Source organism: Oryzias melastigma, linkage group LG4, assembly GCF_002922805.2.
Source record: "Oryzias melastigma strain HK-1 linkage group LG4, ASM292280v2, whole genome shotgun sequence".
Taxonomy (NCBI): domain Eukaryota; kingdom Metazoa; phylum Chordata; class Actinopteri; order Beloniformes; family Adrianichthyidae; genus Oryzias; species Oryzias melastigma.
This window is the reverse complement of record NC_050515.1, coordinates 226,831-243,106: the sequence shown is the minus strand read 5'-3', so window position 1 is coordinate 243,106 and position 16,276 is coordinate 226,831. Positions and strand designations below refer to the sequence as shown.

At 46.1% G+C, this 16,276-nt stretch overlaps 1 protein-coding gene across 6 annotated transcripts in view; it reads left to right on the top strand.

The window, feature by feature from the left end:
• The window catches only part of cbarpb (CACN subunit beta associated regulatory protein b), a 19,318-nt gene extending 10,692 nt beyond the window's left edge, over positions 1 to 8,626 (top strand). For 5 of the 6 annotated variants that reach the window (XM_024265387.1, XM_024265388.1, XM_024265384.1 and 2 more), the window contains 4 exons: positions 789 to 941; positions 1,229 to 1,457; positions 2,848 to 3,037; positions 6,593 to 8,626. In XM_024265387.1, the coding sequence (XP_024121155.1) occupies positions 789 to 941; positions 1,229 to 1,457; positions 2,848 to 3,037; positions 6,593 to 8,015 (1,995 nt within the window). In that variant the 3' untranslated portion in view covers positions 8,016 to 8,626. The remainder of the gene's footprint in view (positions 1 to 788; positions 942 to 1,228; positions 1,458 to 2,847; positions 3,038 to 6,592) is intronic. The other variant, XM_024265389.1, reaches the window with a different exon arrangement.
• The last annotated feature ends 7,650 nt before the right edge of the window (positions 8,627 to 16,276 follow it).

The window sequence follows — 16,276 nt, the reverse complement described above, 5'->3', positions numbered from 1 at the left end:
AGCACTTTCTGCTGCTGTAAACTCACCAGAACAACTATTTCTGAAGAAGAACATTATTTATTTCTCTCTTCACATGATTTCAATGTAGAAGTTTACTGTGAATAATATTGAACATTTAATTTAGAATCAGATTCAGTGTTTTTATAAAAGTTTTTTCATGATTTTTTCTTTGTTTTATTCCTTAAATCAGACATTCTTTCGTCATAAAGAGGTTCAGTTTGGCATGTCAGTGAATCTGCTGAATCTTGTTCCAGACTTTTCCTTCCTCAGCTCTATTCCCATGCATGAAAACTTGGAGTCATAGAACTCCAACCGAACACAAACTGGAATGATTCATTTCTCCGTCATGATCCGTTGTTGCTTCTGTGAATGAAGAGAACCTCATCCATGAATACGGAAGCTTGAAGTTCACATATACATCCGTTTACGTGGACGGGCGTTTCTGAGGGCGGTTGAACGTATCTTCAGAGTTCTGTTGGGTTAGACCCACCAAGTCGCTGACAGGAGTTCAGGTCTCTGACTGCTGACGTCTCAGCTCCCAGCATTGCTTTGAAATGAGTCTGAAATGTTTGTTCTCTGCTGAGGAGAGAAGAGCTGAGCTCAGTTCTTCTGACTCCAGAGTTCTGACTGAGCCGCAGCTTCCAGCAGTCCGTCATTCGGAGCGACAGAAGGCCGTTGGTCGTCTGTCCAGCAGGAGATGAAAGCAGAAATCTGCTCCTTGGAGTTTCTCTGTTTGACTGAGATGGTAAAAGTCCCAACAGTGAGGTTGTCTCTCTGCTTCCCTGCAGCCCATGCTGTGCCCCCTACCCCAAACCGCTCTGACCGGCCTGAGCGGCAGTCCCGGTCGGGCTCTGCCTGGAGATGCTCTTAACTCCATGATGGACACCAGCTTCTGTGAGGGCTCTCCGGCGTCAGGCGCCAAGGAGGCGGCGGTCAGCTCTGTGCGTAACCTTTACTGACCTCAGACAGAAGAATATGAGAGAATCCTGTGAAACATTCATGCTGGACGTGGCTTCTGCTGTCATTCATTGATCATTTATGGATCATTACCCGATAGTTCAACCCCTCAGAGGGGGTCCTCACACCCACCAGTCATCCCGATCACCAGCTCGCTCTTTGACCAGTTAGAGCGGCGTGGACGTGTGAGCGTTGAGCGTTCAGCCTGTCGCAGCAGGTTTCCTGCGCTCCTCTGAAGGCTTCCTGTCTGACTGTGTCTGGCTTTGCTCAGGGTGAGGTGATGGCCGCCGGGGGCCGAGGCGGCGGCGCCGGAGCGGGGACCGTGGTGGGGAACGGAGCGTCTCCTGCAGCCAGCGGCGGCGCAGACAGCCCCAGGCCTGTGCTGCAGCTCCTCAGCAAACTGCGGCGTCATGCCAGTCTGGAGGGGGCCAGCCCGTACTTCAAGATCAAGAAATGGAAGCTGGACAGCAGCCAGAGGGCCTCCAGTCTGGACACCAGAGGTAACGCTGTGAGGGCTCAGTCAATCAGGTGACCCTCAGGAAATATCAGGTCATAGACGCTCAGCGAACCGCAGAAAATGTTCCAGCACATTTAAGTGAACATCTCTGTTCTGGAGACTGAACGAGGATCCCGTTAGTGCTGTCTACATGACGGCGTTTGTGCGGTCAGTAAGGAGCCAGTACTCACACCTTACTAACGACTACAGTGTTAGACACCATCATAACTTCCATAATCCTTACGAATACTTCATGATGCACTTACCACATGTACCACAATGATACGTTCCATTTTCACAGACTCGGAAAACCCAAAAACCTACAGCACTCGAATGGCCAACCCCCACCTGTACAGGTGCATCATGTGACCAAGGCTTTAAAGTCTCCCTCTGATGAAAATCCTGTTTTAGAGTTTTTAACATGTCTGTGTGTCATTTTTCTTCTGAAAGAGAACAAATGTGATCAGAAATCATTTCTGAGTATTTCTCCTTTCAAATCAATCAAACTGTCTTGGACAGACTCTGTCTGAATGAATGATCTTCTTTCCATCAACAGCTCTGCTGCACATGCACTAAACCCTCATCTGTTCCTAGTGTCTAGTTCAGGTTCTGGAGAAGAGAAGATGGTATCTTCACATTGACTGCAGTCAAATGAGCCGCCGTTCACATTTCTGTGGTCAAATCAGCATCACTGGATTTTTGGTGTGAGTTTCATCCAATACTTACGGTAGCAGGACTGAGAACGCTGGAAAATCTCCACCAGACTCCACGGAGCTTCTTGATGTGACCACGGAAATGTGAACGGCGGCTCATTTGACCGCAGTTGGAAAGGATTGGAAATCAAGGAGGGGAGGAGCTTCAAAAGCCACGCCCCCTCAGAGGAGATTTTGTAAACGGAGGCTGCAGATCAACATGAAAAATGGCTTTTTAAGACATTTAAGACACACTTCATAATCATCATTAAAACACTACTGAGAATGTTTAAAAAAAAAAAAAGTCAAGGAGGGACTTAAAGTGAATTTATGTTTTAATTTTATTCTAAAACCAGAAGTGATTGTGCAGAAGAGATTTTTATCTTTGCTCTTTCGTGCCAAACCGATGGTTAAACACAAAGCTCCAGAAGCCGACCGCAGTCCTTCTCTCTGCGTAGCGGGACAAACGCATAAGCAGACGGTTAAATCATGCAGATTTGGTCGTTGTAATCTGATTTAAGCCCAAACGAGTTTTCCCTGCTGCTCCTCAGCATCCCGGACTCTCACTCCTCCCTGACCTCCTGCCTGCAGCCCCAGCAGGAAACCAAAGCAGACATGCCTTCCTCTGCAGAAATGCTAACAGCAGCTCTCTCGTCCCGCTGTCTCACTACTGCTCTTGTCTTCACGTGTGGCGTGAGCCAGGCTCCCCGAAGAGGAGGCACTTTCAGCGCCAGCGAGCCGCCAGCGAGAGCATGGACCACGACGACCACGAAGCCCACCGCATCGACCTCATCCAGTACATCGCCCACACCAAGGAGGCCTCCTTCCTTCCACGCCAGCCCAGCCCCCGCCTCCTCCCGCCTCCGTCCACACCGCCCCCTTCCCTTGGCAGGTATCTTTAATTCCCTTGCCATTCATCCTGTCCACTGCTTTGCTCATTTGCACTCATTTTCCTGCAGATAAAGGCAGCAAGAAGAAACTGTGAGGCTTTGATGCTTCTGTATGTCCTGAAACTTCCCACAAAAAATCAATTAAATCAGAATATATCGGCCACCAATTAAATACTACATCACAATCTGACATTAACTCTGTTTAAGTTGAAGTCTGGATCCTTAGAAACACTTTCAAAATGTCTTCAAGTCAAAATCCTGACAAGATTTGAAGTTGACTTTCCCTGCAGCAGAGGACGGTCCTCTTTCTAACTGAACGTTCTCTGAGTCTCTTCATTTGAAGCTCTTCAGAACTAAAATTACTGAGGAGGAAAGCAAAGTTTCCCTTTGGTCGGACTTCATTCTGATCAGTGTCCTCTCGAGGAGCACTTCAGAGCATGGCGTTATTTCAGGCTCTGCAGGAGCTCCAGAGCGCAGAGGAAGATCTTCAGGTCTGGTTGCAGCAGAGAAAGCCGTGCAGCTTCATGTGTTCAGCAGCTTCACTCACAGAGGAGGACCTCTCAAAGCAGACATCAGCAGCCGCGCTGAAGGGCTGGTTTGACACCACGGTTCATTTTCACCAAAAGATTCCAAATGTGTTTCCACACATCAGGTTATTGTGGTTTCTATGCATCTCATCAGAAAAGATGTAGAGAGGATGAAGATGAAGGTGTGAGGGTGAATGCTGTTAGGGGGTATCACCCCCCAGGGAGGATGTGATCTGGAGGAGAAATTCTGGAGGAAGATCCATGAGGGAAAACTCTTAGAAGATCCCACTTGGAGATCCCACGTGGAGATCAATGATGAGATCCCAAGAGGAGATCCCTTATAAGATCCCATGAGAACACTGATGAGATCCCACCAGGAGATCCCACGTGGAGATCAATGATGAGATCCCAAGAGGAGATCCCTTAGGAGATCCCACGAGGAGATCCCATGAGAACACTGATGAGATCCCACGAGGAGATCCCACGTGGAGATCAATGATGAAATCCAATGATGAGATCCCAAGAGGAGATCCCTTATGAGATCCCACGAGGAGATCACTGATGAGATCCCACGAGGTGATCCCTTATGAGATCCCACGAGGTGATCCCATGAGGAGATCACTGATGAGATCCCATGAGGAGATCCCACGAGGAGATCACTGATGAGATCCCACAAGGTGATCCCACGAGGAGATCAATGATGAAATCCAATGATGAGATCCCAAGAGGAGATCCCTTATGAGATCCCACGACGAGATCACTGATGAGATCCCACGAGGTCATCCCTTATGAGATCCCACAGGGTGATCCCATGAGGAGATCACTGATGAGATCCCACGAGGAGATCCCAAGAGGAGATCATTGAGGAGATCCCACGAGGAGATCACTGATGAGATCCCATGAAGTGATCCCTGATGAGATCCCACGAGGTGATCCCTGATGAGATCCCACGAGGAGATCCCTGATGAGATCCCACGAGGAGATCACTGAGGAGATCCCACAAGGAGATCATTGAGGAGATCCCACGAGGAGATCACTGATGAGATCCCATGAAGTGATCCCTGATGAGATCCCACGTGGTGATCCCACGAGGAGGTCCCATGAGGTGATCCCTGGTATCTCTAGAGGGGAGAGACTGGTGATTAGAGTAGATTTTAAGGGACATGTTGGTGAAGGGAACAGAGGTGAGAAGGAGTTTGGTGTTCAGGACAGGAATGGAGGACAGATGGTGGTGGTCTGTGATAAATAACAGGAAATGAAAGAATCTTTGGAAGATCAGAAGGTTCTTCCAGATGACTGGACAGCTCCAGCTAAATGGATCAGGGAAACAGAAAGGAGGGAACTTGGAGAGCAGTTTAGAAGATCTGGTGATGGAATGAGGAAGCTTCAGAGAAGGTTGGACACCGAGAGGAAAGTAGAACAAGGAGATGCAGGTGGAGGTGACAAAGGCACAAAAAGGGTGAATGACAACTCCAACCGTCTTCATGTCCTCCTCTCCACCCATGCACCTCCTCTTTGGTCTTTCTCCTGGTATCTCCATCCTCAGCATCATCACTCTTCCTCCTCTGGCCGTGTCCAAACATCTCCATCCGCTTCCCTGCGTTTATCTCCATCACATCTATGATCTGTTCCTCTGATAGTAAAGTGGCGTGTCATCGTAGACTCCAAAAAAACTTGACCTCGGCCAGCTCAATCGGTCATTCCAGAAAACTTGTTGGGTTTCTGATGTCAGAGATTACAATCCAGAGTGAAATAACCTACAAATCCAACCCGTAATCTCCCAGTTTCAGGTGGTCACTCTACCAAATGACCTTTCAGAACATTAAGATACTTGGGTCGTCAGAAAGTTCTGATTTGGTCTGGTCATCACACATGGCGCCGCCTGCTTGCTCTTCCTGGCTCCACTCTTTTAGAAAGTCAGAAGTAGGAGTGGAAGGAGGTCAGTGTACTCCTCTCGGCTGCAGGAGTCATCAGATCCCACACCTACAGCTCCCATACCGAGTTCCTAAAACACCTTAAGTTGCAGAGCTGAACAGGATAAACATTTATTAAACACTCTGAAACTACATTATTATAACTTTAAAACAGTAACTTTTTAACATAATTATGAACTAGATATATAACATTACCTGAGAAAATGTTAGTGTGAATGCTGGAAGCTGAATTTGGCTGCTGAAGATGCGGAAATTGGTAGATAAAAACGCAGAGGTTGATAGCAGCTAAAATATTAGCTAAATGCCAAATTAGCCTAACAAACTAAAAAAAACTAGGTTGGTCAAAACAGCTAGCATGAAATAGCCTAAAAAAATCTCAGTAAATCCCCAAATAGTCCAAAAAACTATCAGAATGCCAATTTTTAAAACTTTAAAACTGTAACTTTTTAACATAATTATGAATAATAAAAAGGCAGGAATATTATTCCAGAATAAATCAACTTAAACCTTAAATAACTTTCAATATTTTACTCTCTATAAAAATATATTTTGTCAAAATTATACAAGTTAGAAATGAGAACAAGATAACATCGGGTCATTAATAACAATAAAATAAATGACCTGGAGGGCCGGATCCGGCCCCCGGGCCGTGACTTTGACTTGTGCTTTTGAGGAAGAAATGTCAGAATCTGTGACTGACAAACACTTTCTTGCTTTTCTGTGAATCTTCTGAAGGAATCCTTCCTCCTCAGTCGTCGTCTGGTGATGCAGAATTCTAAGTCAGCAGCATGAATGTTGCAGAAAAAACAAACTTCATTGTTTATTTATTTCCCAATGTTGCATAAACAAAGTCTCGATTTCCCGTCGTTATTTGTTGATATTTGGTCAGTAAGACAAAATCCTTCAGTAGGGATTTGATGAACTCTCTCCTTTGTTTTCCTCCTCTCACACGGCTTTGAGGGACATAAACCGCAGCGACCATCGCATCATAGAAGTGAAACTGTTGCATCTGGAATCCTCTGAACGCTCTGACACTTGTGTCGTTTCTCTCCTGTTTTACATCTTCTCTCATCCCTCCATCTCTGTGTGCATACAGGGTAGAGGTGGAGGCGGAGCCTGGCTGCAGCCACAGTGGACCTGGGGAGGTTGGCCTGTCCCTCGATCCCCACGACATGCCCTCTGTGGTGAGGAGGGGACGTGCCAGCTCCCCCAACGGCCCGCCCACACAGGACCCGCAGTCGCTTTACCGAGACATCTGGACGCTACGCGCCTCGCTCGAGCAGTACGCCGCCTCCGACCAGAGCAGCAACAACGACCGCAGCTCCGTCTGCAGCGACGCCGACAGCGTCTGCTCGCGAGAGCGCCTCCTGAGCGTCTCATCCCAGGATTTGGGGGATGAGGCGGAGATGGAGGATGACGGCGTCACGAGTGTTAAGGACAAGTCTGAGGCGCAGAAGTCAACCAGGAGCAAACAGGGCGGCGTGGAGTCGGAGCGCGGCGGAGGGGAAGCAGAGTCCGGGACTCGTAAACTGCTGCAGATGGACAGCGGTTACGCATCCATAGAGGCGCCGCCGCGAGGTCCGGACGACCTGCGACTCTTCGGAAGCAGCAGCGTCACGGGGAGTCCCAAAGACCGGACGGCCCACGAGAAACGCCACCATTTCACCAACGCGGGGCGAACAGGAACAATCGGGGAGAGTTTTGAGCTCCACCTCTTTGAGGAGGAGCCTGAAGACGACCTGCTGCTCGGCGCCGCTAATAGAGACGCCGATTCTCTGAGCTGGCTCACATACGGGCAGATGATCACGCCTCGAGACGCCGCGGAGCCTCCAGCGCAGACGCTGACCCTCCATCAGCGGGACTACAGCATCGACGAGAAGACGGACGCCCTCTTCCACGAGTTCCTGCGCCACGACCCCCAGTTTGACCAGCAGGAGTCTCCTAGAAAGTACCGCTCTCGAATCCATCTGCGTAAGCAGTGGCAGCGGCATAAACAGTGGAGCGACCCTGGCGTCCGGCACTTCCAGTCCTCCTTTGAGAGGCACCGGACCCCGCTGCGGCGAGGGGAAAGCGTGAACTACCCGCTGGAGAGCAGCTACCACAGCACGCTGCCTCGCATCGTCAGCGCTCCCGACGAGGAGGCCGGAGATGGCGCCGGCTGCTCGCCCGAAGCTCCAAAAGGAAAGACGCAGAATCCCATCACACGCTCTGAGGTCCACACGCCCTCTTCTCCTCTGACGCATCCCCCCATCTCTGAGAAAGGACCTCAAGGTGACTCTCAGGAGGACGGCAAACGATCTGGACAGCTGCCGGAGACCCCAGAAGAATGCTCACCTCAGCTGCCGGACGCCGTGGGCTTTGGTCCACAAACTGTAACAGCAGAGCTGACGGACAAGCTGACGGCTAACCTGAGCGAGACGCTGTTCAGAAGTCCTCACAGAACCAAGGACGCCACCGCCGCCGCCGAGTGTGTAACACTGAAAGCCGCACATGCCTCTCCAGACCACAGCCCAGTGTAGCAGGGCTTCATCCATCCTCCTCCAGCGCCGTTTCCCCCAACTCGCTTTGTTCAGCTTTAGATGTGACGTCCAAACATTCAAACGTGCAAACAGGTTCTAGTTTCACAGTCCAGGTGGAACGTCCTGATGGTATGAGGTGTTCTCGTTCCTGCAGCTGCTGATGGTTCAGATGGTCTTTTGAAGGTGCATTCACACCGACGGGACTCGTGCGGCGGCGGCGACTAGTTTCAATGTCAGGTCAATGTTACAGAGGCGACGCGAGGAGATCTGAAGTCCCGCGGTGCGATTTGAGCGACGCCGCGGCGTGAAAGCCTGCCAGCAGCTCCATTTGAGCGACGAGGTGCAAATCGGGCGGCGCGGACAAAATGTAAATACCTGAAGTTTGATGGATCACGTCACATCCGCCAGTCAGGAGCGTGACGGTTTCAGGGACTCGATAAGCAGGTAGAATACTAGAGCTGGATTGATACAATCGATGGATCGATTTAACAGATCAATAATCGATTCATAACAATATAAATCGGTTTAGCACATGAAGCTAAAGACACTAGCTTGATGCTAACGTATAATGGGATTTCCCATAGGACAGCTAATGCTAACGCTTGGTCGACCTAAACACACATTTTGACTAAATAAACATCTTTATGTGAATTTTCCAAACTCTTTTAAAGAAATACTTCTTAAAGTAACCATTTATGGTCTAAAACATATTTTTTTCCCTCATTCTTCTTCTTCTGGAATAAGGTGTAATGCTATAGCTTGATCACCACCTAGTGGCCAAACTGAAACGTCCTCCAGGAGAAGCAGAACAATGTTTACGATCTTAATGATCCAGACATTAAACAAAATGTATTTATTTTTTTTTCCCCCTCAGGTTAATACGAGACAGAGAGCCTTCAAGCTCAGCCACAGAGACACAGAAACACCCTGGAAGCGGCTGTCATACAGACACAGCCCCTTATACCGGGACAAAGTTTAATAATAATCATATCACATCAGACATGGAGACATGATTACTGATGTTTTTGTAGAACTCTTTACTATCAATAAACTTGATTTGTTTTTTAACATTCTAAGTGAGATATCCAGACACCGTTCCTTATAGCTATCATCCTAAATGTATTAGCTGGTAGCTCCTCCCACTAGTGGCCGTGGCGTCAAACTCAGGAACACATTTTTTGACAGGCGATGAGCAGGGAATTTGTGGCTCGAATGGCGTTCGGTGTGAATGCACCTTTACAGAACCCTGTTGTGCTGTGGAGGAAGAAATCCCAGAGGAAACGAAGTTTGTCTGAAGGCGTCTGAGCTCAGCCAGATGCAAACGTGTGAGCGCCAAACCGAACGGTGATATAACCAGAGAACAAAGGAAAAAATGGTGTGTTTCTGTTTTCATCAAACCAGAACCTGAAACCTGAGGAGAAATGAAACGTAACACCGCTTCACACAGACCGATCCGACACCTTAGAGCTTCGATGTTCGTTCTCGTCTCCACTGACACTTTCTATCACCTCGGTTAATGACAATCACTGACGGAGCGACATTCTTCCAGCAGAGTCACAGGAAAGAGGAGCTGTGACTGAATGAAGAGACCCCCCCCCAAAAAAAAATAAAAAATAAAAAATACAAAATCCTGATAGAGAGGGAGGATAGAGAACAAAGAAAATCCCAACATTTGTGGAAAATAAAATCCCTTCTTAGGTTTCATAATTCTGTGATAACCCGCTGGATTTTTGTCAGTCAGCCTCCATCTTTAGAGACCCCCCCGTGGCCCCCGGGGACTCTCTGATCCGACCCCTTTTTAACGTCTGCAGCTCTTGTTGGTGTCAAACTGTTGCTGTTGGTTTTCTGCTGCAACGAGCTGCATCTCAGGTAGTTTTTACGAGAAGTTTCTGAATAGTTTTATAAATGAGATTCCTGGATGACTCCGCCCACGACTCCGCCCACAAACCACATGTTCTATGGCAGGGGTCTGCAACCTGAGGCTCACACGTGGCTCTTTGGCCCCCCACAGAAGCTCTCTGGCTAATGAAAAATAAAATAGTCGTTTTTAAAGTAAGGGTTGCTAACTTAGCATCGATTTAATTTATTTTAGTTAAGTTTACGGCTGAGGTGAACCTGGAAGATAAACTGTTGTGGTTTTTATGTCCCTGCTGACATCAGTAGATCTTGTTTGCTCTTCATTTCCTCCAGAATACACAGATTACAAATACTAAAAAAGTATACTAAAAAAAAAAAAATCATTTTTGTCTCGTGTTATTTTTAGGAATGCATTTCCTTCACTTGAATGTTCCTGTTTGGGACAGGGAGGCTTTTATTTTGAAAGAAGGTCATATGAGTTTCTGTCAAAAGCAAAAAACAACTTAAAATTCTAGTTTATCTTAACATTTATGTATTAAGTTGTGCCCAAAAATAAATGTAATTCCTATTTATCATAAAAGAAATATCAATGTAGTGATGTAAAAGTACTATCAAATTTCAATAAAGGGCCAAAAAAACAGAAGTTTAGCGGTTCCTATGAGGTCTTGATCAGTACCAAACAGGCTGAAATGGCTCTTCTACCGGCAAAGGTTGCAGACCCCTGTTCTTTGGCTAGTGTTAGCTTTAGCATTAGCAGTCGGCTTCGCTTTAGGACAAAGACTTGATCCTCTGTATCCACCAGATTACAGCATGTTGATCCAAATCAAATCAAACTCTGAATGTTTATACCTCCATGTAGTCTGGCCCCCCTCCCCAATCTTGGATTGCTGTTTTGGCCTCCAGGTCAGCGTGAACGTCATGTGACTGACCACCATCAGTCTCAATGACTTTCTTGAAATGATATTTTCAGAATAACTGATGGCAAAAATCCATAATAAAGTGGTAGATTAACAGATAGTTTTAATAATTGTTGTCAAACACCTCAGTGAGTGAATTTGATCTCCACATTTGACCTCTCTCCTGGGGGAGCGGTGAGCTGCAGACACAGCCGCGCTCAGGAACCATTCTGTAGTTTAATCCGGGGGTTCCCCAAACATCGGCCCGCGGGCCGGATCTGGCCCTCCGCCACCTTTGGCCGAGCCCCCCAAACTGTTTTGGCTAAACGAGATATTTTTCCAGTTTTTTAAGCGAATTTGGCATTTAGCTAATATTTCAGCTACATGCTAGCTGTTTTGGCTAATTAATTTTTCAGTTTTTTAGGCTGTTTTGAAGTCTAGCTAATATTTTAGCTAGCTATTAGTTTCAGCGTTTTCAGCTATCGGCTTCTGTGATTTTAGCTATCAATTTAAACATCTTCAGCTACTAATCTACCACAGGTAATGCTATATATCTAGTTTTTAAATTGTTTTAGTATTATTTTTATGTAAAGATTACAGAAATGAGTCATTTAAAATTTGGCTGTGTGGCTTTCTGGAAAACTGCAAATCTGTACGTTTAGGCTGTGATTGTTGCACTGTTTCTATTGGCCTACAAGCCGCCCCCCATCAGAGAAGAAAACAGTCATGTGGCCCTCACAAGAAAAGTTTGGGGACCCCTGGTTTAACCCCCCCATCAACCCCTTATTGCTGAGTGTCAATCAGGGAGGCACTGGGTCATTTTTAGAGTCTTTGGTATGACTTGTCCTGGATTTGAACTCCAGACCTTCCAATCTCGAAGCAGACACTCTACCACAGGGCCACTGAGCTGGTACAATGTGATTCACTGTGAAACCAGGTGCTACTGGAGGGGTGGAGCGCTACCAAACCCGTTAGCGGCGGGTTCTGTTCTCCTGCGGGTTCATTTAAACCAGTTCAGGTTTGGTTTCATTGGGATCATTTCACCGGATCTAACGGATCCGTGTGGATCCAGCTGGTTCCTACAGAAAGAATCTGATTTCATCTGCAGTAGGAAAAAGGGTTTGATTCCTGAAACTTCTGCGTCAACTTTATGACACTGTTGTTGTAATCTTTTGATGGATATATTTTGGATCTGTGGTTTCATTTAGGGATTTAGAGGCAGAACCTTCACTAACAGATCCGATAATCCAGCTCCAACTCTGCCATCGGGATTTCCAAGTTTGCTAAAAGTTTCTCTATCATAACACACTTGTTTGCTTGTTAGAGAAGAAGCAAACATCCGTTTGTGTTCAGGTTTACATCCACTCTGAAGGTTCTTGAGTTGAACGATTTGAACTTTCTAGATTCTCTATTTCTCCAAGCTGGACACTAAATCCTTTTCTCTGTATTTATTTATCTACTTTGTTTATTTATTTCTATAAATGCATTATTTTGGGGAGCTCCCCTGACATCTGCAGGTGAACTCTCCGTCATGGCGTCCTCGTCGGCTGCAGGCTGACGGTAATGCTGCATTGTTCAGCCGGGCTCTCCGTCTTCCCATTCAGAGTTCTGATGAATATTCATCATGACAACCAAGTCCTCGTGCCCCCCCATCATTGTCTGAGCCTGTCGCCACACAGAGGAAATGAAATGATGCTCCTCCGTCGGGTGGATGATGAGGCTCTTTCCTGCATGCCTAGATTAGATCTGTCTCTTGTGCATGAAAGGATTCTCCTCTTTTGGCAGCAGCTCAGCTTCTCGCCGGGCTGAGATGAAAGGAGCAGAATGTTAATAAAGAGTGGACAGCCTCGTCTGCTTTCATTCACACTTATGTCATTCAGCCGTTATTTGGAGCCACCAAACGGCGCATCAGCAGGAAGGAATGAAACAGCAGACGTTTGATTTCTGAGAATCTGTTCAGGTGGAGGGAAAGGGCCCGTCCGTCTCAGGTACGAGACGCCGGTCAGAGAACCGTCATGCTGACTGAGATGTACAAATAGTGGAGTTTTCTTTGTGTAAAAGCACATCAGGCTTAAACTAAAGGTCTTCGTTTGACTTAGAAACCGTGAAATAAGGACACGTGCCGTACGTCGCTTGCCTTCATGTGTCCAGCCATGCATGGAAACTGCTGTTTTAGTTTACAGATGTAGGAACAAGCTGAGGAGGTCCATAGAATGTGCTCATGTGTTGAAAGCAGAGATCAAAATGTTGGTATGAAAATATTTTTATTGTATTTTATGGATTCCAGTTTTAACTGCTTGAGTGAAGAAACAAAACGAGGAAGTTGAAGTGTCTTAGTACTCTTTACCAATGAAAAGCCTCCTAGTTTCTCTAAGAAAATGTTTTTCTGAGCAACTTGACTTTTGCTGATCCAAATCTTTTGGCCTTAAGGAACCAACGTGTTGAAAAATGTTTAGGCTTGTTTTTCCGTCTGTGAATAAAAGAAGTAAGCACAACCGTCCCGAGTCGACTTTTTCATGAGAACATGGAAGGAGCTCCGTGTTCATTTCTTCACCAGATGAGGACTTGAGTCGCATGACTTGAACTCGAGTCATGACTTTGACTCAACAAAATAAGACTCAGCTGGAACTACATTAACTGTATAAACAAAGAATGAGCTAAAAAGTCCAATAAAAGTCGGTGTTAAGGCATCACCAGCAGTAACTCGTGACTTCACTGTGGACTTGAGCCACTAGACTGAAAAGACTCGCTATTTCCCCAACAGCAACAGATTAAAGCGTGTGTTAATGTAGAGCGCTCTCTCTCCCTTTGAGTATCCATGGATCTGCTTCAACCAATGAAGACGATCGCTCAAACACGGCGCCAGACTGTTTGAGAAAAAGACTCAGAGGTTCACAGTTGGAAGAGAACGGACTCGACAACGTCCAGCTTCATCCAACGCTTGAAGTTCCACAAACAACGGTACGTTCTGCTGGAAAGCTAACACTAGCTTAATGGCTAAGTAACTGTTAGCTGTAGTTGAATCTGTTTCATTACAAACTGGGTTTTGTTACGGAGTTTTAAGTGGGATTGCACGACCACAGTGGGCGGAGTTACACAATTTTCTGATAAGGCAACATTCTAAAGTTTGATTAACAGAACGGTTCCTAAATTCAAGAACTGTCTGTAAATAATACTACTCTGTTGCTGGAATAACCCAAAAGACTTGAAACAGTCAATGGGAGGACTTGGTCTTGATTTGTGACTTGTTAGTTTTGACTTTGGTTTGCCAGTTTTGACGTGGGACTTGTCAGTCTTTATTTGAGTTTTGTTGGTCTTGAGTTGCAACTTGTGACGTGTGACTTGAGGACAAAGACTTGACTCACTTCTGACATGCAAAGCAATGAGTTAGTCCCACCTTGACTTGGTCCTCAAGTACTAGGTCAAGTCACAAATCTTGACTTGGGATTTGTCTGTCTTGGCTGAGACTCACTTGTGACTTGGTCCCACCTCAGCACGCGTTGACGTGGCTCAACTTCAAAGCCTTCTCCATGTTTTCACTTGTTGTCCCAAATGTTGGAGGAACAGGTTCTCTAGTCAGTTTGGTTTCAAGTCCCAAAGAGACGAACTCCAGCGTGTTCTATAGAACACTGACTCAGCTGTTCGGCTGGATTTATTGGTTGATGACGAGCCAATGAAAAGGCCCAGAGACGGTTGCTTTATTGCTTTAATATCACGGTTGTGCAGTTAAAAGAACATCAGCCCAACATTTGTCTGTATAATCAGATCTTCTCTGTCTACAGACGGATAATCTGATTCAATCTTTCCATGAACGAACCGGAGCGTCAGAGACTAATCTGGAAACGACTGGAGGCGAGTCGGAGAGTGAAGCTGCGAGTTTGAGCTCCGGGTTTCTGCAGTGACCTGACAAAATGATGCATCAGAACTGAATCCGTTTAATAGAAAGCCTCGTCCTGCTCTGGGATTGGCTGGCTGCACGGCGAGCCATAAACAACCGCATCCAAGTCTGGGATCCGGCCAAGCCACCAGTCAGATCAAACGTCAGCGTGGAGATGCTGGCGGCTGGGACTGAGGCGACTGCAGGTCAGACCGCCGCTCCGAGACTTGACTGCATCATCGAGAGGAAGTTCATGACTGAGAGAAAACGACGTCGTTCCAGTTTCACCTAAATCCGCTCAAAGATCCACTACGATCAAAACGATGTCTTCAGTGTTTTTAAAATGTTCCTGTAGAATTTTTCTGATGATAATGACGTACAAAATATACAGAACATTACATTAAAAGTTGCATTTCTGATTACTGTGAGTTTAAGTCGCAGGAGCCAAAAAATGCATAATAAAGAAGAAAAAAACATATATAAGTCGCACTTAAAAAAAGAGTCCAACATTTACGAAAGAATTCTCCAAGTCCGACGTAACATTTCATTCAAACTCAACGAGATTTTGCATCAAATTCACGTCCGCCGCGTCTTCTGAAGAAACGTGTTCATAAACTACACACTCCCACTGTGTGTGGAGAAGATTCTCCATGTTTGTTCTGGACGGCGCCTCCTCTTCTTCTTCTTCTGCATTGTTGTCAGCAGCCAATCCTGACACATAGACCTACAGCAGTTGTTAGTGGGTGAATAACAAATGTATGAGTATATTTATGTTTTAGAAAATCACAAATAAGTAACTCCTGAGTAAAAGTTGCACTACTGGACTATCTAGGAAAATAAACACAATTTATAGTCCGGATAATACGGTATTTAAGTATTTAAATTGTTGTGTGTCAGAAGCAGATGTAAAAAAGCCATTCAAAAAAGTTTGTAAAAGTGACCTACAAGTTACTACGACAGGCCAAAAGCTCCAAGCTCCGCCCCATTCTGATGCATCCACCTGCTGACAGGTAGATCCATGAACGTCCTTGTTTTCCTGCTCTGAGCTGGAATCTGGATCAGAACCGCACGACTGGACAGAAATGATGTTTCTGGCCTTCTTTTGTTGCACTGCTGATGTCAGGTTGTGCTGTGGGGGCTGTAAGCTAGTGGGAGAGTTTAAACAGATGATCTGGACTCAAAGAATTGATGTGTCAAACAGACCGGTCAGATTATGAGTGATATTCTGCTTCTACAGACAAAGTAAATGTGAAACATTTTCACTTTTCCTCAAATATTTCTAGTTTTTGGACTCATGATCTGAATTATTCAGACCAGCCCCCCCACCGTGGTCCTCAGGGTTCTCCATTCACTAGACCAGACCTTCTGTCAGACCGGACAACAACGGCGAGTCGAGCTCTCCTGCAGCATCTGAACGTCTAAAACTCCAAAATCCAAAACACACCTGAGGTCGCGGGCCGAACAGGATAAACATTTATTGAACACTCAAGTTTAAAACGTTCAAACCGTAACTTTTTAACATAATTATGAACTAGATATATAGCATTAGATAATGCTAGTGTGAATGCTGGAAGCTGAATTTGACCACTGAAGATGCTGAAATTGATAGCCAGATAAAATATTAGCTGAAT